General features: G+C 46.7%; 1 protein-coding gene and 1 non-coding gene across 2 annotated transcripts in view; both read left to right on the top strand.

The window, feature by feature from the left end:
- The first annotated feature begins 8,511 nt into the window (after window positions 1-8,511).
- Window positions 8,512-25,520, top strand: part of TRIM28 (tripartite motif containing 28) — a 30,635-nt gene continuing 13,626 nt past the window's right edge. Inside the window, exons 1-3 of the mRNA XM_044282112.1 lie at window positions 8,512-8,916; window positions 24,042-24,151; window positions 24,759-24,891. Coding sequence (XP_044138047.1) covers window positions 8,667-8,916; window positions 24,042-24,151; window positions 24,759-24,891 — 493 coding nt within the window. The 5' untranslated portion in view covers window positions 8,512-8,666. The remainder of the gene's footprint in view (window positions 8,917-24,041; window positions 24,152-24,758; window positions 24,892-25,520) is intronic.
- On the top strand, window positions 19,254-19,394 carry LOC122929876. The gene has a single exon (XR_006388090.1). It is a non-coding gene; the product is annotated as a small nucleolar RNA SNORD94 (small nucleolar RNA).

Raw genomic sequence — 25,520 nt, 5'->3', positions numbered from 1 at the left:
AGAATCAGCTGTCCATGACACGGTGACAGTTTCTAGCCATGACGTGTATACTCGTCATAGAGCAGTAATTAACACTGCTCCATGATGGATATACACGTCAAATAGCACTAAGAGGTTAAAGTGGCACTGTACCCTGAGTAAACTTTTGATATGTCAGAGATAGGGCTGAGCGAAGCCAGCTTCAGATCCTATATCTCAAGTCGCTTGGTTCAAAACTTTGTTTTAATGCTGTAAAGAGATCCGTCTCCGTACAGCATTAAAATGTATGGACTCCGGCGAGGCGAAGTGAGTTACCTTGCGAGACTTCGGTGAATAACTTCAGCATTTGAATATTTAACCTGAAAACCATTTTAAAACAGGTATCTGAAGTTGGTGTCACAGCATAGTGTGGGTGGATAACGCCACATTGACCACAAGAGGGGAGGGAAAAGTTACTAGGCCTGGAAACTAGAAAAAGGGGAAAAGGTCACCACCTAGTGAATCCCTAAACCGAGCCCTGACTGCTATAAGTATGAACCGACCTTGATGGTAGGAATGTTTATACGCTGGAACCTAGGGCCCTATATGACCCTAAAGGGGCCCTGAAAATAGTGTCAGGACAAGAGATGACCAGTTCCTTCCAGGAGACTCCCTCAAGGTAGGGGAAAACTACGAACAAGAAATAAGGAAAAAGACACTTAACTCCAAAGTATGCAGACGAGCAGGAGCTCAAAGGAGAACCAGACACCAGCTCTTCACAACCTGAAAGGAGCTATCAACCGCATAGGATGATGGCATGATGGCTGAGGCCAGACTAAATAGAGGCGTTAAAATGACCACTTAAGCTACATCTGAGACCAGAGGCGTGGTCATACCCAGCAACAACACAGAAAAGTGAAACCAGAGAGGCTGTCAGATCACATCACGTGCAGCCAGTGTCTTAGATCTTCTGACCCCTGTCACAGGAGAGACCGTGACAGTTGGCTTTGGCACAGGGCTGGTAACATGGTATTGAAGCCAACTTTGGAACTAAGTTTTAAAATGTGTTTTCAAGGTGAAAACTCACTGGAGCCCATACATTTTAATGCTGTATAGAGACATATCAAAAGTTTAGATTGGTGGGGGTCAGTCTCTAGAACGAGGGAAGAGAAGTCCTTATGTAGCAGCGTTCTCTCTCCTTGCTGCAGGACAGGATGTGAGATGAATTCAATAGCAAGTCTTGCGGCCCGTCTCGCTCCAGTCTCATGCAGTGAGGAGAGAGAACTCGCTTAGGAGCGTTTCTCTCCCTTCGTTCTAGCGATCAGTAGTGTCTCAGCACTCAGCCCCCCACCGATCTAACTTTTGATATGTTTACTGAAAATACAGTGCAACTTTAAAGAGCCACTGAATTTGTAAAAAAATGTGGATATGTCATATCAAAGGTTTTGATCTGTTGGATCTAAATGCTGAGACCCCCACCGATCGCCAGAACAAGGAGAGAGAAGCACTCACATAGCACACAGACTCTTCTTACTGCAGTGCACAGAATCGAGACTGGACCATTAATTTTTTAAGTGGCAAAACACTATGTGAGAGCTCCTCTGTCTACTGGTTCTAGTGGTTTCTCAGCACTTAGAACTCCCATCGATCAAAACTTTTGAAATGTCTCTATGACATATCAAAAGCTTTTTAAAAGTTCAGTGACACTTTAAGGCTAAAATTAGTTACAATGCAGTCATTTGTGCATCAGCTGTATTTGGGACATAACAGAAGTTTTTGGGAACTTTTTTTTCTTCCAATTTTAATGTGTCTGTTGGGAGGTCAAAGGGGTTAGACATAGGGGATAGCTATTAGAATGGTGGTGGTCCTACCACTGAGACTCTTACCGATCATGAGAATGGGGACCATGTGACCCTCCCGAAATGAACGGAGCAGAAGGTCAGGCATGCACCCTGCCACTCCATTCATCGCTACAGCTCAGTACAACATATAGATTTAATAGAGCAGCACAACCTGCCACTTTGTTCATTTTGGGGGGCCCAAGGAGCATAGGGTCCCCATTCTCTTGATTGGTGGTGGTCCCAGAGATGGGATCTCCACTGATCCAATAGCTCTTCCCAATCCTGTGGATAGGGGATAACTTAACACAAATGAAATACCCCTTTAACCCCTTAAGGACTCAGCCCTATTTCACCTTAAGGACTTGGCCATTTTTTGCAAATCTGACCAGTGCTTATAACTTTAAAACGCTTTGATTTACCCAGGCCGTTCTGAGATTGTTTTTTTTTTGTCACATATTGTACTTCATGACACTGGTAAAATTTGGTCAAAAAAGTTAATTTTGTTGCATAAAAAAATACCAAATTTACAAAGAAAATTGCAAATTTGCAAATTTCAAAATTTCATTTTCTCTACTACATAGTAATACCCCCCAAAATTGTGATGACTTTACATTCCCCATATGTCTACTTCATGTTTGGATCATTTTGGGAATGATATTTTATTTTTTGGGGATGTTACATAGCTTAGAAGTTTAGAAGCAAATTTCGAAATTTCTCAGACATTTTCCAAATCCCACTTTTTATGGACCAGTTCAGGTCTGAAGTCACTTTGTGAGGCTTACGTAATAGAAACCATCCAAAAATGACCCCATTCTAGAAACTACACCCCTCAAGGTATTCGAAACTGATTTTTACTAACCTTGTTAACCCTTTAGGTCTTCCACAAGACTTCATGGCAAATGGACAAAAATGTTAAGAATTTAGATTTTTGGGAAAATTTTCCAATATAATACATTTTTTCCAGGAAAAAAGCAAGGGTTAACTGCCAAACAAAACTCAATATGGGTTGCCCTGATTCTGTAGTTTGCAGAAACACCCCATATGTGGTCGTAAACTACTGTTTGGCCAAACAGGAGGACATAGAAGGAGGGGAACGCCATGTGGTTTTTGCAAGGCAGATTTTGCAGGACTGGTTTTGTTTATACCATGTCCCATTTCAAGCCCCCCCCCTTGCACCCCTAGAATAGACATTTCATAAAAGGGACTCCACCTAAGAAAGTACACCCCTCAAGGTATTCAAAACTGGGTTTACAAACTTTGTTAACCCTTTAGGTGTTCCACAAGAGTTAATGGCAGATAGAGAAACAATTTAGAAATTTCTATTTTTTGGAAATTTTTCCATTTTAACCAATTTTTTCCAGTAATAAAGTAAGGGTTAACTGCCAAACAAAACTCAATATGGGTTGCCCTGATTCTGTAGTTTGCAAAAACACCCCATATGTGGTCCTAAACTACTGTTTGGCCAAACGGGAGGACATAGAAAGAGGGGAACGCCATATGGGTTTTGGAAGGCAGATTTTGTAGGACTGGTTTTGTTTATACCATGTCCCATTTCAAGCCCCCCTGTTGCACCCCTAGAATAGAAATTCCAAAAAGTGACTCCATCTAAGAAAGTACACCCCTCAAGGTATTCAAAACTGGGTTTACAAACTTTGTTAACCCTTTATGCGTTCCACATGAGTTAATGGCAGATGGAGAAACAATTTTGGAATTTCTATTTTTTGGAAAATTTTCCATTTTAACCCTTAGGGCTGTTTCACACGAGCGGATGCCGTGCGTGACATCCGCTCCGTGAAAGAGTGCCAAGACCCGATGCAGACTGCAGGGGCACGGAGCATTAACATGACTGATAATGCTCCGTGCCTCTCTGTGATCTCTTTACTACGAAATCACAGTGACAAGAGATCACAGAGAGGCACGGAGCATTATCAGTCATGTTAATGCTCCGTGCCTCTGCAGTCTGCATCGGGTCTTGGCACTCTTTCACGGAGCGGATGTCACGCACGGCATCCGCTCGTGTGAAACAGCCCTAACTTTATTACTGGGAAAAAATGGGTTAACAGACAAACAAAACTCAATATGGGTTGCCCCGATTCTGTAGTTTGCAGAAACACCCCATATGTGGTTGTAAACTACTATTTGGCTAAACGGCAGGACATAGAAGAAGGGGAACGCCATATGGTTTTTGGAAGGCAGATTTTGCTGGACTGGTTTATTTACACCATGTACCCTTTCAAGCCCCCTAATGCACCCCTAGACTAGAAACTCCATAAAAGTGACCCCATCTAGGAAACGGGATAAAGTGGTTGTTGTTTTGGGACTATTTTAGGGGTAAATATGATTTTTGGTTGCTCTATATTATACTTTTTTGAGGCAAGGTAACAAAAAATTTAAATTCTAAAATTGTTTCTACATTCACTATTTAGTTTTGTGGAACACCTAAAGGGTTAACAAAGTTTGTAAAGTAACTTTTGAATACCTTGAGGGGTGTAGTTTTGTTTGGCTGTTAACCCTTGCTTTATTACTGGAAAAAAAGGATTCAAATGGAAATTTCTCCAAAAAATTGGTGTTTTGGCACCGTTTTTATTTTATATTTTTAACGCTGTTCATCCGAGGGGTTTTTTCAAATGTTATTTTTATAGGGCAGATTCTTACGGATGCGGCGATACCCAATATGTCTACATTTTAAAATGTATTTAGATTTTACACTATATTATCATTTTAGGAACCCCAAAAAAATTATTTTAGTATCTCTATAGCCTGGGAGCTACCGTTTTTTTTTTTTTAGTTGGGCGACTATCTAATGTAGGGGCTTATTTTTTGCGGGATGAGATGCCGGTTTTATTGGCACTAATTGGGGGTGCATATGACATTTTTATCGCTCGCTATTACACTTTTTGTGACGTTAGGTGACAAAAAATTGCTTTTTTTTACACGTTTTTTTTAACGCTGTTCATCTGGGGGGGTTGGGTTAAATGTTATTTTTATAGAGAAGATTTTTACGAACGCGGCGATGCCCAATATGTATGGCTCTAAGACTTTGGAGACACTAAGCAGGTATCCTTAAACTGCAGCCCTCCAGATGTTGTAAAACTACAATTCCCACCATGCCCTGCTGATGGCTGTGGGTTGTCTGGGCATGCTGGGAGTTATAGTTTTACAACATCTGGAGGGCCGCAGTTTGAGGATGCCTGCACTAAAACGAATATTTTTTTGGGGAAAAAATTGTTTACGTGTCTCCAAAGTCTGAGAGCCATAGTTTTTTATGTTCTCTAGGGGACTGTTATATCTGACCAGCAACAGGTTTCCACTAGTAAGGGCACGGGTCTCACCCCTGGGGATAGGTACCTGGAGGGGGTGGGCAGGGAGGCCGCGCTGATTTTTCCGCATGGTCTCACAAGCGAACGTGGATCTGGCGGCAAGGGACCTGAACAAGGGAATGCTAGTATAAAAGTTATCCACGTACAAGTGGTAACCCTTATCTAGCAGTGGGTACATAAGGTCCCACACGAGTTTCCCGCTAACACCCAGAGTGGGGGGACATACTGGGGGTTGAATACGGGAATCACGCCCCTCGTACACACAAAATTTGTAAGTGTACCCTGAGGTACTCTCACAAATTTTGTACAGCTTCACGCAATACCTCGCCCGCTTAGTGGGAATGTATTGGCGGAAACTGAGTCTCCCCTTGAACGCAACGAGAGACTCACCGGCCGTATCTTATACAGACAGTCATGGGCAGGATCACCTCGGGGGGGACATGCTGCATTATCTGAATAATGCAGACATTTCCGGATGGCCTCAAACCGGGGACGTGTCATGACCATACTGTAGAGTGGGGTCTGGTAGAGGACGTCCCCACTCCAGTATTGCCTGACACTGGGTTTTTGCACTAGACCTATGTGCAGTACGAGGCCCCAAAATGTCCTCATCTCGGCTGCACTGACCGGCGTCCAGCCACCGGGTCTAGCCAAAAAGGAGCCCGGGTGCTGAGCAACGAACTGTTGGGCATACAGGTTCGTCTGCTGCACCATCAGATTCACAAATGGGTTACTGAAAAAAAAACTAAAAAAGTCCATTTCAGTAAACCCCACTGTGGGAATCTGGATTCCTGGATTGCCAACAAAATCCGGAATCTCGGGCTCAAAATCCACTGGGATACACCAGCTAAGTTCATCGGCAGGGGGCTCCGGTGGGCTTACTTGGTGGGCCGGGAAACCAGTACGAGCCCCAGGGCGGCTCGTACTAGGGTGGGCCACAGGATCCCTAGCATGTGGGGCCCGGAATGACCTGAGCCGCCGACCGCTGCTGTTGTGACAGTCAGGGCCGTCGCTTCCATAGAGGCAAGGGGCTGGAGATGAGCGCTTCCATTGTGGAATCGCTCATCTCAAGCCATCTGTATCACCGTCCTCAGGACAGCGATACAGATGGCTGTGCAGCAGGGCAGGGGAGGGAGAGGTGTGTCCCTTCCCCTTCCTCTGATAGGCTGCAGGCACTAGGCCGTCATTGCGTCGCCTCAGTCGTACAGCGTGGGACACAGGCCGGAAGAGGCCTGCATCACATCGCTGCCAAGGAGGTAAGTATAAGGGCTGTTTCACATGAGCGGATGCCGTGCGTGACATCCGCTGCGTGAATGACAGCCAAGACCCGATGGGGACAGCAGAAGCACGGAGCATTAACATGATTTATAATGCTCTGTGCCTCTCTATGATCTCTTTACTACGAAATCACAGTGACAACTTTATCTCACTGTGATTGTGTAGTAAAGAGATCACAGAGAGGCACGGAGCATTATCAATCATGTTAATGCTCCATGCTTCTGCTGTCCGCATCGGGTCTTGGCTGTCATTCACGCAGCGAATGTCACGCACGGCATCCGCTCGTGTGAAACAGCCCTAAGTGTTGTTTTTTTTTTGGGTCAATACTGGTGGCTACTGGCACATGATGGGGGGGGGGCTATGGCTACTGGGACATGATGGGGGGGGCTATGGCTACTGGCTGGCACATTATAGGGGGCTATGGCTACTGGCACATGTTGATGGGGGGGCTATGGCTACTGGCACATGATAAGGGGGGCTCTGGCTACTGGCACATTATAGGGGGGCTATGGCTACTGGCACATGTTGATGGGGGGGCTATGGCTACTGGCACATGATAAGGGGGGCTCTGGCTACTGGCACATGATAGGGGGGCCTATGGCTAGTGGCAAATGTTGATGGGGGGCTCTGGCTACTGGCACATGATGGGGGGGCTCAGGCTACTGGCACATGTTGATGGGGGGCTCAGGCTACTGGCACATGATAGGGGGGCCTATGGCTACTGGCACATGATAGGGGGGCCTATGGCTACTGGCACATGATAGGGGGGCCTATGGCTACTGGCACATGATGGGAGGCTCTGGCTACTGGCACATGATGGCGGGGCTCAGGCTACTGGCACATGATAGGGGGGCTCTGGCTACTGGCACATGATAGGGGGGCTCTGGCTACCGGCACATGATAATGAGGGGGCTCTGGCTACTGGCACATGATAGGTGGGCTTTGGCTACTGGCACATGATAATTGGGGGGGGGGCTCTGGCTACTGGCACATGATATAGGGTGGGCTCTGGCTACTGGCACATGATATAGGGGGGCTGTGGCTACTGGCACATGATGGTGGGGGGCTCTGGCTACTGGCACATTATTAGGGGACACTTATTACTGGCACATTGGGGCACTTCTTATTGGCACATTATTGGTGGGCACTATAGGGGCATCTACTGAGGCCACAAAGAACGGTTATTTTATATGGGGACTCTGTATAGGGGCATTTTATACTGGGACACATTATGGTGGGTACTATGGGGAAAGTGGGAGAGGAGTACTATGGGGTCATCTACAGGGGCACTGAAAAGGGGTATTTTATACTTACAAATTATGGGGGACACTGAGGTAATCTACTGGGGCACTATATATGGGACATTTTATACTGGTACATTATGGGGAGGCACTAGGCTGGAGGGGGGAGAGGAGCACTATGGGGGCATTTACTGGGGGCACAATATAGGGGTATTTTATACTGGCACATTATGGGGGCGCTATGGGGACATTAGCTCAACTGGGGGCATTACAAGGGGGTATTTTTTGCACTGTCACTTTATAAGGAGAATTATTTCTACTGGGGGGGGGGGGCATTAAGGTGGGCTTTATTACTCCCCCATGGTATGACCCCCTAGTAGCAGTAAGTGTTCCTGAATGGCAGTTAGGAAATGTGGTCACCCTGAGTCTCTGAAGGGTCTCATGCACAGTATTTCTGACTGAAGACAGCACATTAGGTTGTGCATTCTATCTGGGTATCTTCCCAAAAGTCAGCAACTCTACCATATGTCCCACAAAATGTGAATCTGGAGAAAAACTGTGTCCATCTTTTCTAGAAGCCATGAATACACAGTAATACTGATAATAGTGGTAATATAATAAGTTGAAATAAGTTATGGTGGTAACTCGTACTGATAAATAGTTCGAGGATTTTGGTTTGAGCAGAAGGACATTGGCGCCACGCTATGCGCCCACTCTGAGGTGCGGAGGGATTCGACGACGAAAAAAAAAGGTCCGGACAATCAAACCCTGAAGTCAGTTAGTCAAGCACCACATGGCGCCATCGGCTTCAGGCCCCGCCCCGTGCTAGACGTCACCGCGTTTAGGGCACGCACTATTTTATTTGATTGTTCCGCCGCTGCTGCTGGAGTGCGGGGGGTTTCTGTGCCGCGCTTTTAGCAACCGCGTGTGTATCCATCCGCCATAAGCTACATCGCTGCAGAGAAAGCACCGAGTGAACACTGACTCGTTGATCGTGAGACAGAAAAGCCGCCTGCTGCCAGAAAAACATGTCGGCCACCGCGACGCGCGAAAAGAGGAGCACGGTCACCTCCGCCGCCGCCGCAGCCACTAATAACAACGGAGATAACGGCAACGAGGAGCCTGCTACCGATGGGCCCGAGCTGCTGGAGAACTGCGGGGTGTGTAAGAGCCGGCTGAGGGCAGAGCGGGAGCCTCAGCTGCTGCCCTGCCTGCACACTATGTGTAAGACGTGCCTGAGCGCCGAGCCCGCCGAGGCCAGCCCTGACCCCGGATCCGGTAAGATACTTTCCCGCCACTGCTTGTGTCCTGCATCGGGGTGACCCACCCCGTCCCGTGCGGCCTCCGTCCCGACAGCGGCACGGGGTCGTTGCAGGCCGCCTCCCCATGCCAGGCCCATGAGGCCCGTCCAGCAGAACAAAGGGCTGCCCGCCCTGCAGGCCTGGGCTGCCTCCTGGGGGCCAGTCTAGCTTATTTGGCCCCCGGATCTCGGGCTATGCCTGGCCTCCTGTTCTCCCCTGCAGTGCCCCGGCCTGCAGGCGCTCCTCCCCAGTGCGGCCGGTGGAACTACAAGTACCAGCAGGCGCCCTCCCTGCAGAGATTCTGTCTGCGCAGAGTTAAACCATCCCAAACTTTTAGTACTACAACTCCTAGCATGTGTGGGGTGCAGCTTCATACATGGCTGTATCTGGGGCTAGCATATTGGCCAAAACCAAGCATCTTGGTGGAACTACAAGTACCAGCATGCGGTATTAATAAACTTGATGGGAGTTACATGCTTCATTTAGTGTAGTTTCTGTGGAACTACAAATCCCAGCAGGTGTAAACTTCCCTGTAGTACAACTTGTAAGAACCTAGCATTAAATGTTGTAATGGGGAGCAGCTGTAGGACCACAAGTACCAGGATGCCCCTAGCCCAGTGATCATCAGTAATGCTATCTATAGGTCTCTTGTTTTGAACCACAAATACCAGCATGGTCTGACCTATGAAGAAAGTCTCTGCATGCGTAGGGTTGAGGGTGCTGTAAATGCATAAGCTGTGGCTTTTGGGGCATGCTGAGAGTTGTAGTTGTAGGCCACTATAGGTTTCCCTCCATTCACTGCTCTATTGTTCCTTATCAGCCAGATGTGGTGTCTCCATGTGATAGGAAGTGAGGAGGACTCCCTGCCCCCCCTCAGACACCATTATACATAGGTGTGAACAGTGTCTTGGAAGATCACCACACAGATGGTGGGATGAGAATGATCAACTGGTGGCCACTGTGAGATTGCTGTGGGGGGCACGGTCACCCCAGGGTGGTCCACTTTCCACCATAAATGCCTTCTGCAATAACTTTACTGTAGTGAAATAACAGCAGGAACTGGTGGAACGTACAATATATTACAATACAATATCTGACTAAAAACCTTATGTGAGCAGGGAAAATGCAATGCGGGGGGTTTAGAAGCCGTATACGCCAGATTTCACGGGCACCAAATTCACACATTGCGCAAAAGATGTCTTTGTATTTTTCATTCGCACAGGGAGCTTGGGCCCCTGTTCTCTTGATCGGCGGGCCCCAGCGGTCAGAGCAGATATCGGGCGCCATTCCCTCTATTCTGTGGATATTTGATAAGTTGTCTTAAAGACGACCCTTCATTGGTCCAGACTTTATAAACGATCAGGGTATGTAGGGCATACAGCGGGGATCTAATAGCGCTTAGTTTTTTTCTCTGGGCGCTGCTATATTCGCCCGCTGTGGGCCCCGTTGTATTCGCCTGCCTGGTATGCTAATTTTAACATCGGAGCAATGAGGAGGAGACTGAGTCTTTCTCTGTGGGAGAAGAAAAAAACCTCACCCCCCCCTGGCTGTAACGTTGTCCAATCGCAGCGGAGAGAGCGTCACAGCCAGGGAGGTGAGTGTTTTTTTTTATTTTTTATTTTTTTCCTCCCTGGCTGTGACTCTCTGCTGCGATTGGACAGCGCTACAGCCAAGGAGGAGACGCCCATGGAGAAAGACTCAGTCTCCTCCTCATTGCTCTGATGCTAAAATTAGCATACCAGGAGGGAGAATACAATGTGGCGAACAGAACGACGCCCAGAAAAATAGTAAGTGCAGTTAGATCCCTGCTGTATCCCCTACGTACCCTGATACTTAGTTTATAAAGTCTGGTCCCATGAAAGGACCTTTCTTGGGACAACCCCTGCCCTCCATTATACTGTGGAGGCAGTGGTGTATCTATAGTAAATAGTTTAAAGGGGTTGCCTGCTTTTTACTATTGATTGGGTCATCAATACCTGGTCCTTGGGGGGTAAGAGTCCTGGCACCCCCACCGGTCAGCTGGTTGGAGAGAAGGCAGGACTTGTATGATCGCTGCCTTCACTGCTCTGTTTACCTGCTCGCTGCAGTAATTGCAGTGGTAAGCAGTGTAATTACAAGTATGGCGCCCCCTATTCACTTCTATGGAACTGCTTCCCATAGAAGTAAATGGAGATGCCATACCTGTAACTACACTGCCCACCACTATAGTTTCTGCGGCAAGCAGGTAAACAATGAAGGAAAGTCTGTTCTTGCATGGGAGCGCTGCTTTCTCTTCAACCAGCTGATTGGTGGTGGTGCCAGGTGTCGGAACCCCTGCCGGACGAAGGCTACTTTAATATCAGCGTTATGCTTTCCAGTATTGAGAGCTGGCAGAGGATCTTAATACCGGAGCCAAACGCTTCAGTTTTCAATTCATTCATTGTCAATAGGGACTAAACTGAACAGAGTGCACCAGAATGCATTCCGCTTGGTTGTATTCCTGTGCCGTAGAGCAAACCGCAGCATTTTTGAGTGTCAATGGGATGTGCAGCAAGCCGGATCTGGCATGAAACACAATGCAAGTCGATGGTGCCGGGTCCATATTCTCGGACACGAAAGAAAACTGCTCAGTTGCTCATGAATTTACAATGGTATTAATGCCTGGTCCATCATGGCTATTTTATAGAGAATACAACTGGATCCGTTCATTAACAGGTGTAGCCGATTGTATTATCATAGCGGAAGAGTTTTTGCTTATCCATGACTGATTGGGCAAAAATGCAGATGTGAAAGTAGCCTGATATTGACCTATCCTAAGGATAGGTCATCAATAGTAAAAAGCGGACAACCCCTTTAAGGCTTCATTCACACGTCCTTGAGATACTGGACGGGCATCCTGCTTAGTGCAGGAGCGCACAAATAGCGATGACGCCATGCTCTTTGTGCCGCCACAGTACAGTAATACACTCCTATAGATCATACTAGTGTTACTGTACTGCTGTGGCGGCACAAAGTGCATGATGTCATAGCAATCAATGACTGCGCTCCTGCACTAAGCAGGATGCCAGTCCGGTATCTCACGGACGTGTGAATGAAGCTTAAAGGGCTTCGGTCACCCCCAAAACTCATTTTTCATTTTTGGGGATATTAAAATCCTTATTGGACGACTATTCCCTATATATGGCTCTTACCTTGTTCTGTGGATTGGTTTCACTAAAATCGATCTTTTAAAATATGCAAATGACTTCACTAACAGCAAGTAGGGCGTCTACTTGCTGGTAGCTGCCACATCCTCCTTTCAAAAAAAGCGCCTTCCTCCTGCTGATTGACAGGGCCAGCGAGTGCTCTCCTCCTCAGGCTGGCCCTGTCTGCAATTCAAATCCTGCGCCGATGACGTCTTCTCTTTCGGGTGACGTCATCGACACACTGAGGAAGCGAGCATCCTTCTCTCAGAGCGCTTGCGCAGAATGAGGTGCAGGATTTGAATTGCAGACACGGCCAGCCGGAGGAGGAGAGCGCTCCCTGGCCCTGTCAATCAGCAGGGGGGGGGGGGGTGGCGTTTGATGAATCGGCGGCTACCAGCAAGTAGACTCCCTACTTGCTGGTAGTGAAGTAATTTGCATATTTTAAAAGATCAATTTTTAGTGAAACCAAGCCACCAAACAAGGTAAGAGCCCAAGATACTATGGAACGTTCTTACCAGTCCTATAGTGCATCTGCAAGGTAGGTACAATAGGCAGGGGAATGGTCCCAAGTGGATGAGTCCTGGTATCTTGTCAGCTGCTGTATTAGACAGGCAAAGGGAAAGAACTATCCCTATGAAGTCCCTCAGTGCAGGGGCTAGGAATGCCCTACATGTCTATACAGAGCACTCTCCTCAAAAGGGGTGACCCCGTTCGGATACCTGACCCTAAACCCGGGCAGTATCCTTTGTGTAAACCCTAATGCAGTAGTCCTGACGTGCCACGTTTCGTCTGATAACTCATCAGGGGAGGCATTAGAATTAAGGTATATAGCCACCTACTAATATCCAAAAATGAAAAAACAAACAGGTGGGGAGGGGAATAAAAGGAAAGGGCTCGGTCCTCTGATGTCAGCATCAACTCTGACACTGCAGCCAATCGGTTGCTGCCGTGATGACCTGCTTCCCTTGCATCATGTGAACTGGTCACATGACACAAGGGGGCAAGGTCACCGCTGTGGCCAGTAATTGGCTGGTGGATGTTGATGGTGGACTAGAGTCAGAGGCTGAGGAGCAGGTGAGTGTTCCCCAAAAAAAGGTTAGGCAACCCCTTTAATACTTGGAGGTTGGTGCACTTCTACAAACTGATTCCTCCCAAAACTGACTAACCTGTGTTGCATCCCAGAAAGTTGACTTGTACAGTAAATGCTGTGACGAATGGCCATTACTGACCTGGGAAGTGCTGCATCGGTGGTCCTGCAGGTATGCTGTCCATCTGGGTGTGACTGCTGCAGGAAGTTGTCTAGCAGTCTTTGACTACAGTAACAATATTCTGGACCTATAATTGATGACTGCTATAAAATTAATTTAATCGGCTAAACAACAAGGTCTTGTAACACTCGGCAGCTCTACTATTGTCAGCATCGCTGAACGCTCTATTTTTGTCGTTTACTATTAGGCAGAGTTCACATCACCACTTTTTTTTTACATTCTTTTGATCCATTAGAAGAGTAATAAAAAAAAAAACAGATCCCGTATTTTAAGTGTCCGTTCTAATTTATTCACTTTTTGGCATCTGTTTTGGCTATTTCCACCTGTGATCCACGTCTAAAATAATGGATCTTAGATGGAAATGAGTGTAAAAGGTGCTTAAAATACAGGATTTAATTTTTTTCTCTCTGGATCAGAAGAATGGAAAAATAACAGTGACTTGAACGTGGCCTTAGTGACCAGCTTTTAGTTTCTCCTTTGTGGTAGTACTGCCTCATGCTTCAGTGTGAATCTGATTATGAACAACATTCCATAAGTCATGCAAGCAAAGGTAAGACAATTGTGTATATCAGAAAAAATCCACTCCCTGCCTCTTAAAGGGAACCTGTCACCCAAAAATCGCCTATTAAGCTGTTTACAGTACCTTATAGTGCTGTATAGTCGTTTCCTGATGCACTTTTTGTTAGTTTTGCAGCATGTATGCTCAGTCAGAAATCGATGTTATATTCAGCTGCTGCCCCGTGCTTCAAGTCAGGCTTGAAGTCACGGGGGCAGCGGCCTCGGCGTCTTACATGGCCCTCTCCCCGCCCCCTGCCTCTGTGACTGACAGCCGAAATCCGATTCCGGGACCGCGCTCAACGGCCGCATGCGCAGTAAAGGGCGGCAGGAGCGCGGTCCCGGCTGCCGCGCGTACTACGCGCCGTCTTACTTTCGCCGCACTGCGCATGCGCCCGACATCCTGTATCAAACGCGCCCGCGCCCAGATGCCGGGCGCGGGCGCGTTTGATACAGGATGTCGGGCGCATGCGCAGTGCGGCGAAAGTAAGACGGCGCGTAGTACGCGCGGCAGCCGGGACCGCGCTCCTGCCGCCCTTTACTGCGCATGCGGCCGTTGAGCGCGGTCCCGGAATCGGATTTCGGCTGTCAGTCACAGAGGCAGGGGGCGGGGAGAGGGCCATGTAAGACGCCGAGGCCGCTGCCCCCGTGACTTCAAGCCTGACTTGAAGCACGGGGCAGCAGCTGAATATAACATCGATTTCTGACTGAGCATACATGCTGCAAAACTAACAAAAAGTGCATCAGGAAACGACTATACAGCACTATAAGGTACTGTAAACAGCTTAATAGGCGATTTTTGGGTGACAGGTTCCCTTTAAAGTGTAAGGGTCCATTCACATGTCTGCAGAATGGGGGCTGTATCTGTTCCGCAAATTGCAGTATGTGTGCAGACCCATTCATTCTCTTCCACGGCCCCTTAAAAAAAAAAGTCCTATTCTTGTCCGCAATTGCGGCCAAGAATAGGCAGTTCTATGGGGGTGCCGGCCAGGTGTATTGCATATCCACAGTACACTATGGATGTGTGAATGGACCCTTACTGTCATGTGTTCATCAAAAAAATAAATTTTTGCATATGTTGCTGCAGCAGCATTATGCATAAAGCAACATTTAGTTTCTTCACATACCACTGTTTTTTCTGAGTTACGGCTGTTTAAACACTTACAATATGAGAACCTTCTCAAGATGGCTACTCTGCCAGTTCTGAGGCCAAAACTGCTTTCCCTCATTTCCCATACACACTTGCTGTAGCCAGCAGCTTCCTGCCAGCCAATCAGATTGGATTACTGAGACACACCTCCTCACTCTGAAGCCTAATGCAGGCATGCAGTGTGAAGAACCGCCCCTCCGTCTTCCGGAGACTGACAAGTCATAGCAACTGTCTTAAAGAGGACCTTTCACTCGTATACAAACTAAAAACTAACTCTATCTGTGGGCAGAGCGGCGCCCAGGGGTCCCCCTGCACTTACTAGTATGCCTGGGCGCCGCTCCGTTCGCCCAGTGTAGGCTCCGGTGTCTCAGCTCCGTCTGTTGTACTGGACTGATTTTTTTTTTGTAGGAGGCGTGTCCCTTGCTGCAGCGCTGGCCAATCGCAGCACACAGCTTATAGCCAGTCTGAGCTGTGTGCTGCAATTGGCCAGCACTGCAGCAAGGGACACGCCTCCTACAAAAAAATCAGTCCAATACAACAGACGGAGCTGAGACACCGGAGCCTGTACCGGGCGAACGGAGCGGCGCCCAGGCATACTAGTAAGTGCAGGGGGACCCCTGGGCGCCGCTCTGCCCACAGGTATAGTTAGTTTTTAGTTTGTATACGAGTGAAAGGTCCTCTTTAAGGGACAGGGGACATTAATAAAAGCTATTATAAGGTAATTACAGATCTTTTGACAATCGTTGAGACTAACTCAGGAATACATGCCTAGCTCTAATAAACTAGCAAATAAAAAAACTGTCCTGTTATCTATGGTATACTTCAGATCCATATCATGAAAGGTCTCTTGCTTTTCAGAAACTGGTCATGTAATTATTGTAGAAATGTTACTATACCTACGGTCTGATCTTTTTTTGGCCCCTTTAGGTTGCCCTACTACTACAGCAGTTATGGCATAACTCAACTGCTAGGCAGAGTAAGGGTGAGGTAGGTCAGGTTCGTTTCTGATAGCCGATCACAAGAATTAGGCAAATTTATTTGCTGTATTTGGGAGGGGAGGCTGGTAAACAGCATCAGCGTTCTGGCTGATGGTGGATTTATTGACCAAATCAGTTTACTTAAGACTACTTTTCAGCATCACTGAGGTCATGTTCCCTGTCTATAGTAACCTCTAGAAAGGGACCATGCAGTATTGGGGGACTAGCTGCTATGTTGTCACATAGGCAGCACAAAGGAAGAGTCGCTGGATCCCTATTTCTGGGGTGTAAAACGCAATATACAGCAGTGCTGTGAATCCAGCGGTGAATGAGAAATGACTGGAACAGCAGCACTCTGTGCCTGTAGAGCTGCTTCTCCTCTCCATAGAGGTTTATGGGCAGCATGGAAGCTGAAAAGCAGCTTTCTCTCTGGAGACTATATGATAAGTGAAATCGGAGAAGAGCTTGATCAGTGGAGAAAGGGGCGTCATTTCTAAGGCCTCATGCACATGACTTTCCCTTATGTAACATTGCTACATCGGAGGTACACTTTAAAGGGGTAGTCTCAGAATGACACGTTATCACATAACCAAAAGATAGGTGGCTGTCTGCGACTGCCCCACAAGACAGGGAGCCTACATTAGCATAGTTTGAGTGGAGCTCGACCGCTGCTCCATTTAAATGGAATGTTTTTGCACTGGCCACTTAACCTAATAGGTGCTACTTCTTGGTCTGGACAGATCGCTTTACTGCAGTTATCTATCTATACACAGAGGAGATATCATTACAGGCAGGATTAGAATGACAGATAAGACAGGATCCACCATTCACAAAAGGTGATTGTTAGAGCTTATCTAGTCTTTTCTTGTACAATGACCTCTGCACCGAGCATGCCTAGAAAACTCCCATAGAAGTCAGAGGTCCCCTCCTGACTGTTGTTTGTGGCCCATGGGGCTGCCGTAAAGCATTTTTTTTTTTTTTTTTACAATGCTGTGTAAATGCTGTTAACAGCTTGGGCTACTTGCACACTGGCGTTTCTGGGTCCGCTTGTGAGATCCGTTTCAGGGCTCTCACAAGCGGCCCAAAACGGAACGGTTCACTCCCAATGCATTCTGAATGGATAAGGATCTGTTCAGAATGCATCAATTTGGCTTCGTTTGGTCTCAGTTGCGTTTTTTAGACTGTCTGACGATGCAGAGCCAAACGGATCTGTCCTGACTCACAATGGGGACGGATCTGTTTTTCACTGACACAATATGGTGCAATTGAAAACTGATCCATCCCCCATTGACTTTGTTAATGTAAGTCAAGACAGATCCGTGTTTTTTTTTTTTTTGTTTGTTTTTTTTGAATAATGCAGACGGATCCGTTATGAACGGATACACGCGTTTGCATTATTGGTGCGGATCCGTCTGTGCAGAAGCAAGACTGATCCGCACCAAATGCAAGTGTGAAAGTAGCCTAAGGCAAGATGGCTGCCCCCATAATGTTCAGGGAAGAGAATAAAAAAATAAAATCTAATCCGGAAAATAAAATCCAATTAGAAAAAACAGATCTGTTACGATCTGATTTTTAACTGGCAGCATTTTTTTTGGTGACGCACTTCCTTTAAACGTGATCCATGCGCTTGGGGCGCCCTGACGTCACTCTGGAGCGCCCCCGGAGCCGCACGGACGGTAAGTATGCTGCTCCCCACTACACTTTACCATGGCTGCCAGGACTTTAGCGTCCCGGCAGCCATGGTAACCATTCAGAAAAAGCTAAACGTCCGATCCGGCAATGCGCCGAAACGACGTTTAGCTTAAGTCCGGATCAATGTCTTTCAATGGGCATTCATTCCGGATCCGGCCTTGTGGCAAGTCTTCAGGATTTTTGGCCGGAGCAAAAAGCGCAGCATGCTGCGGTATTTTCTCAGGCCAAAAAACGTTCCGTCCCGGAACTGAAGACATCCTGATGCATCCTGAACGGATTTCACGCCATTCAGAATGCATGGGGATAATCCTGATCAGGATTCTTCCGGCATAGAGCCCCGACGACGGAACTCTATGCCGGAAGATAAGAACGCAGGTGTGAAAGAGCCCTTAAACACAGCACACCACATTCTTGTATCCTACAGTTTAGTAGAGTATACTTTTTTTTTTTTTTTTTTTATATACACACAATGAAACTCTGAACAGGTGCCCCTGTATGCCATCAGTCCTGAAGTTATCACGCAAAGACGCGCAAGACTCTGTGAAGTAATAACTTCGGCTCATCTGAGCCAATGCATTCTAATACTATACGGAGCACTTGCTCTGTACGGTATTGGACCGAAGCTTTATGCGAATTGACTTTGACCGTTTCATCCGAAGTCGATTCGCTTGTCCCTAAATAAAATGAAAAAAAAAACTGCAGCTTTTAGGCTACTTTCACACTAGCGTTCGGCTGTCCGCTCGTGAGCTCCGTTTGAAGGGGCTCACGAGCGGACCCGAACGCTTCCGTCCAGCCCTGATGCAGTCTGAATGGATGCGGATCCGCTCAGACTGCATCAGTCTGGCGGCGTTCAGCCTCCGCTCCGCTCGCCTCCGCACGGACAGGCGGACAGCTGAACGCTGCTTGCAGCGTTCGGGTGTCCGCCTGGCCGTGCGGAGGCGTGCGGATCCGTCCAGACTTACAATGTAAGTCAATGGGGACGGATCCGTTTGAAGATGCCACAATATGGCTCAATCTTCAAGCGGATCCGTCCCCCATTGACTTTACATTGAAAGTCTGGACTAATCCGTCCGAGGCTATTTTCACACTTAGCTTTTATATGCCAATATAATGCAGACGGATCCGTACTGAACGGAGCCTCCGTCTGCATTATTATGATCGGATCCGTTCAGAACGGATCCGATCGAACGCTAGTGTGAAAGTAGCCTTAGCCATGACCTCATTCACCATAACCCATATATCATAATGACTGCCATAGAATGGAGGAATAAAACATTTATATTTTAATTGCACGTTGTGTTAAGAAGTAAATAAAACGGGGTAAGTGTTCATTTTTTTCTGTAAAAAAATAAGTAAAAGGCGAACTTACAATGACAAATGACGGCCCACGTGCAACTACAGAAACTTGCGTAACGGAGCAGAAAAGATGCATGTACTGCAAAATGCTCCTGGTCATGAACTGGTTAATAGCACAATAGCTTGGGATGGTATATAATTATCGTACAGCAGTGGCAATGATGAATCGCGCAGGGGTACGGACCTCGGCTGAATCATGGGAGCCGAATGCAGTGCTGGGTATTCTGAGATGGCTGACGTGTGGTTGGCTGCTTAGAACTGGCCTGTATGAACTCGTCGCCCAACTGAGCCACATTGCTGTACCTGGTAGCCCCCAAATTGTCTTAAGCGGAGCAGATTTCCTTGACCATATGTGTTCCCATGGCTCATTAAGTAATTCAAGGGTTACACCTGGGGGGGGGGGTTGTATCAAGCTCTTGTGGTTACCCAAGGTCACTCAGAATATTTTACAGAACAGCCATGGTCAGTGAAGGGTAAATGGGATCTGTACTTCTGTTTTTTGGTTGTAGTGGTACTCGTGGGGGCAGGGCTGTCACTTGTCTTAGAAAACTAGCGTTTCCCTAGTGTGAACCTGTCTCCATGTAATGCAACATGGTATAAAGCAGAAGGAGCTGAGCAGATTCTGCTAAGCCTGTACTTAGCAGTAGTTATTCTTCAACCAGCTGGTTTTATTTTTAAACACTTAAAGCAACGTGGTAAAGAAGATCTTGTTTTACTGCCATTTTTTATAATTCCCAGTCTGGGGCCTTCTTCATTATACCTGATGTAGGGGCTGGTATGGCCCGAAACGCATTGCTGTAACAGTTAAAAAAAATAAAATAAAGCCAGCTGTTTAGCAAATAATACTATTTGTGAGATCCAGCATGGAACAGCCTGCTGTAGCTCATGAACACTAGTGCGATTTGTGCCATCTTGAAGCTCACGTAATACATTGATGTGCATGGGCCCTTACACCGGGTATGCTGTCTGTCACTGATACGATCACTGCAGTAATTAAAAGGTTTGAAAAGTAACAATTCGGAATATCAGAAAAATGACTTTTCATATACAATGTATTTTACTATCAAATGTTAAAATACTATCACAGGTAAAGTAAAAATACAGCAACTTACAGTTTGGAGATCATGAACCTGGCCAGAGGATAACCGAGAGGTGAAGTCAGGATGAGGGGGGGGGGGGGGGTGGAGAATCCCTAATGTGTCCCTCAATATTACTCCTGCCTACAGGCAGAGCAACCGCCCCCAAAAGGGGCGACCCCCACCTCAGTCGCCTACTTCAACCCTGCCAATGGAATTTCAGGTGCTTGTCCAACGCGTTTACCCAGTGTCTGTAAAAACTGGTTCATCAGGGGACCAACGATGAATAATCAGATGTTAAAATTTTCAATTCTGGTAGTTGCACGATAAATGATCAATGTTAGGCCCCATGCACACGGCCGTTGTTCACGGCCGTGTGCGGGCCGTGGAACCGCGGCCTGGATCCCTCCTGAGAGCAGGAGCGCACGGCGTCACTGGTTGCTATGACGCCGTGCGCTCCCTGCTGCCGGCACAGTACAGTAATACACTGGTATAGATCATACCAGTGTGTTACTGTATTGCGACGGCATCATAGCAACCAGTGACGCCGTGCGCTCCTGCTCTCAGGAGGGATCCAGGCCGCGGTTCCACGGCCGTTAACAACGGCCGTGTGCATGGGGCCTTACAGGCATCAGTTTAGATAGTTGCATATCCGATGTTCTTAGGCAAAAATTATGATAATTGCATTAGACATCCTGGTATGGTAAGGTGCCTAACATTGGGGGACACATTAGGGATCCCTCCCCCTGTCCTGACGTCACCTCTCGTTTATCCTCTGGCCAGGTCCCATGGTCTCCAAACTGTAAGTTGCTGTATTTTTGCTTTATCGGATTGTACTATCCTGGATACGTCATAAGGCTTTGTCAAAAATATCTGACATTGTTCTCTTATTCATATATTTGGAGTATTATTTTAACAATTGATAGTAAAAGCTACGTTTTTATATGATGTCAATCACTGATAGCCAAATGGACCATCATGAGCTCAAACTGAGATTTTAAATGCATAAAAATTACACCTTTTAGTGACTTTCCCCAGTCTGCATCTGCATCTGCTCTGCTCCGTCTGCAGGTTGCTCTGCGTTTTGTGGTGACAGGTTCTCTTTTAATGTGGTGAACACCTTGCACTTTTGCTTTTTGCTGTAATTTATTTTTTTTATGTAGGCTATTTTCTACATAGTCCTTATTAAAAAAAAATCCCTTTTTTTTTTTTTCTGCAGTCTGCAATTATGGCTGGTGCTGTAGGATCTGGCAACCACAGAAGCACCTGTCTTGGCTCTGCTTTATTTTCTCTCTGCTTTTCTCTTCTGTGTAAAAGATGGCGGCAAAAGGCTGTGCACAGGAGAGGGAGAGGAGCCAAGGCGAGCAGCTCCTGCAGACAGCATTATCAGGGGAGTCTCATGTACTCACTGTATTGCTTGTAGGGACATAACCACACGAGAGAAGCCTGTAACTAGGACCAGGTTGTGAAGTGAACATCAGGTGGTCTGAAAATGAATAAACACGTGACTATTGCTAGCTGGAATTTTGGCCACTTTGATACTTTCAGTATTTGGTCAGTATCATTTATTTTTTTTCATCCAGGTTTGCCAGCCAAAAACAGGAGGGGTTTAAAAACAGAAGATGCACACATTGTCCATTATATTTTTGTTTGTAGGTTCCACTCCTGATTTTTGGCAATTTTTGGTGCAAAAACTGGTCAAATACTAATCATGTGAAAGTGTTTTTTGTTTTTTTCCTCAGGGTAATACGTAAAAAAAAATTTTTTCCATATGAAAGGCATCCATAGCCTTTAAGTGGATATCAATAAGACAGACTAAAGGATGTCGCCATGCTTGCAGTGATGCCTATTTGCTTCTTAAATGCAAAATTAAAGGGATTTTCTGATTGATTTATTTTTATTTATTGGACCCTGCCAATCAGCTGCTTGAGAAGGCATCAGTGCTCAGTATCACCACAGCCGTCTCACTGCTCACGAAGCACCGTGCCGTACATTGTATAGAAGCTGTGCTTGGTATGGCAGCTCAGCCCCACTTGCTTCAATGAGTCTAAGCTGCGCCTAGGCCTTGTCACCAATGTATGAGCTGTCACATGGCCTAGGTAAGGCTACTTTCACACTTGCGTTCGGGGCTCCGCTTGAGTGTTCCGTTTGAAGGCTCACAAGCGGCCCCGAACGGATCCGTACTAGCCCAATGCATTCTGAGTGGATGCGGATCCGCTCAGAATGCATCAGTTTGGCCTCTGTTCCACTCAGCAGGCGGACACCTGAACGCAGCTTGCAGCGTTTTGGTGTCCGCCTTGCCGTGCGCAGCCAAACGGATCCGTCCAGACTTACAATGCAAGTCAATGGGGACGGATCCGTTTGACGTTGACACGATATGGTGCAATTGCAAACGGATCCGTCCCCCATTGACTTTCAATGTAAAGTCAGGAGTCCCTATTAATATACCATCAGATCAGTTTTCTCCAATCCGATGGTATATTTTAACTTGAAGCGTCCCCATCACCATGGGAACGCCTCTATGTTAGAATATACCATCGGATTTGAGTTAGATCGTGAAACTCAGATCCGACAGTATATTCTAACAGAGGCGTGTTCCCCCCCCCCCCCCCCGTTTTTAACTCATTGGTGGCCAGTGCGGCCGCCCCCCCCTAATTAAAATGTCCTGGTTGCCATGGTTACCGGTCGGAGTCCCAGCGATTAAACTGGGACTCCGATCGGAACTCTCCGCTGCCACCAATGATGGGGGGTCGGTCATTTTAATTAGGGGGGGCTCGCATTAGCCACCAATGAGTTAAAAACAGGAGGAGGAGGGGGGGGGGGGGGCGCCCGCACTGGCCACCAATGAGTTAAAAACGGGGGGAGGGAGGGTGGTTTGCCAGGCAGCAGTCATGTACACAGTTCTTTTAGTATATTCTAACTTGAAGCGTCCCCATCACCATGGGAACGCCTCTGTGTTAGAATATACTGAAATCAGATCTGAAAAAGTTATGCAAACGGATCCGTTCTGAACGGATGCAAGTGTTTGCATTGTAGGAGCGGATCCGTCTGTACAGACACCAGACGGATCCGCTCCGAACGCAAGTGTGAAAGTAGCCTAAAGCTGGAGAAGGCTGCGGCGTCAGTGTGAACACAGGCGCCTTCTCAAACTGCTGATTGGGTTCCCGGGTATTGGACTCTACCGATCAGATACTGATGACCTATCAAAAAAAAAAAAAAACTCTTGGAAAACCCCTTTAAACATTCTTAATTTTTTTTTTTTTTAAAGGTTTCCACCCTTTCTCTTCTGCAGTGTGTGTAGGTCCTTTACCTATCTGCTGGAGCTTCTGAATCTGCCAGCTCTCAGCACTGTCTGCTGGCTCTGTTAGAAAGCAACAAGTGGTTGTACACAGCATTTGTGCATCCAAAGAGGTTAGCTCTCACAGGTGGTCGATGGACAGTAAAACGCACACAAGGAAGACAGCAGCATCCTGGTCACACTGGTCCAGCATGTATTACTGGGAGTCGGCCGGAAATTCTTTCTTTGAAAGAACATCTATAGAAATATCTCATCTGTCGCTTGTTAACATTGAATGTTACTGGCCAGTTTGAACAAGTGACCGTCAATATGGATTAAATGTATGACGAAGTGATCATTCACTAGATTGTTCAACCATCTTCTGTCTAATATGTACGGCCACCAACACTGTTCCTGATACTTGGCTTATGTTCTGGCTGTAGCTGACACTATGGAGATGCATGTAGTAGAGAAATTGATTTCTACATCCAGCTCTTGGTTGGTTGTGTAGGTTATATATCTGATAATTTGTCCACTGACCTTGGTACTATTGTGTTTTGACTTTATGGTCTTTTGTACCTTTCTAGTTGCGATTAACTGCCCTGTCTGCAAGAATCAGTGCTATCAGAGGGACATTGTCGAGAACTATTTTCTTAGAGAGGATTCTTCTGCAGACCAAGTAGCTGAAACCATTCAGGTAAGATGGAGGATAACCCCCCCCCTACTTGTACCTTTTATCCATGTATAGGATACTTCTGCCTTATTAAAAGGGTATTCTGGGACTTGGGCATCAGTGACCTATATCAAGGATATCTTATCAATATCAAGTCTGTGGGGGTCTGGCACCCTGCACCCCACTGATAAGCTGTTTCAGGCATCCACCGGTGCTGGAAACTATATAGTGGATGGAATCATCTATAGACTATGTATTCGGCATAGTGCAACTCTGCTCCCATTCTCTTGAATCATAGCCTAGGTAAGGCCACTACAGTCCCCAGAATGCTTTCGGGTGCTGGCTTTTAGACCCCAGTATGTCTGCTATGCTTGGTATTGCAGCTCAGCCCTATTCAGGCCATGCGACTAATGTTGGGGTGAAGTCACCTGGCCTAGGAAGAGGCTGCGACGCTCACTCAGCCCCCGGCCTCTGACAGTTGAATGGCATTCCTGGTTGTCTGACCCCTGCCGAACTGAGGATGCTTCATTGGATTAGCCCTTTTAAGTGAATGCTACTACTCCAGACTCCTGTGTATCTGTTATGTTGTGTGCTGGATGAATGTTTCATAACTCATTTTTCTTGACTTCAGCGGTGCACCAGCTGTGAGGACAACGCCATAGCTAATAGTTACTGTGTGGAGTGCACAGAGTGGCTTTGCGAAACCTGCGTTGAGGCTCACCAGCGTGTCAAGTACACAAAAGATCACACTGTCAAAGTCACAAGTGAGTTTGGATATATGAAATATCTATTGATGCTTCGGTATAGTACGTTGCAGTACTATATTATTTTTCTTTTCTTTTTTTTTTCTTTGCTGCAAATAAAAAAAATTAAATAAATCGGGGCCAAAAAAATGACCTGACTGAATTATAAATGCACCTTTCGTTTGCAGGTCTGTTAAATCTTGTCAGAACTTGGAGCAAATATTGAGTAAGGCTAGGTCTACACGACGACATTTGTCGCGCAACATTTTGTTGCACTAATGTCGCGCGACAATTTTTATACTGGCAGTCTATGGTGTCGCACTGCAACATGCAACATGCTGCGACTGCAAGGCAACAGTCGCAGAAAATCCATTCAAGATGGATTTTTCTGCGACTGTTGCGTCGCAGCATGTTGCAGTGCGACACCATAGACTGCCAGTATAAAAATTGTCGCGCGACATTAGTGCAACAAAATGTTGCGCCCTATCTGTCGTGCGACTTTGTCGCGCAACAAATGTCGTCTTGTAGACCTAGCCTTAAAGAGGACCTTTCACCTAAAAAAAAAATGTAAACTAAGACCATAGCTTTACTTACATGCCCCCATGAAGTGTTGATCGTTTTTTCTTTTTTCAAACTGTGCCCCCGTTTGT

This window comes from Bufo gargarizans, chromosome 2, assembly GCF_014858855.1.
Source record: "Bufo gargarizans isolate SCDJY-AF-19 chromosome 2, ASM1485885v1, whole genome shotgun sequence".
Lineage (NCBI taxonomy): Eukaryota > Metazoa > Chordata > Amphibia > Anura > Bufonidae > Bufo > Bufo gargarizans.
This window is presented reverse-complemented; position numbering and strand designations above follow the sequence as displayed.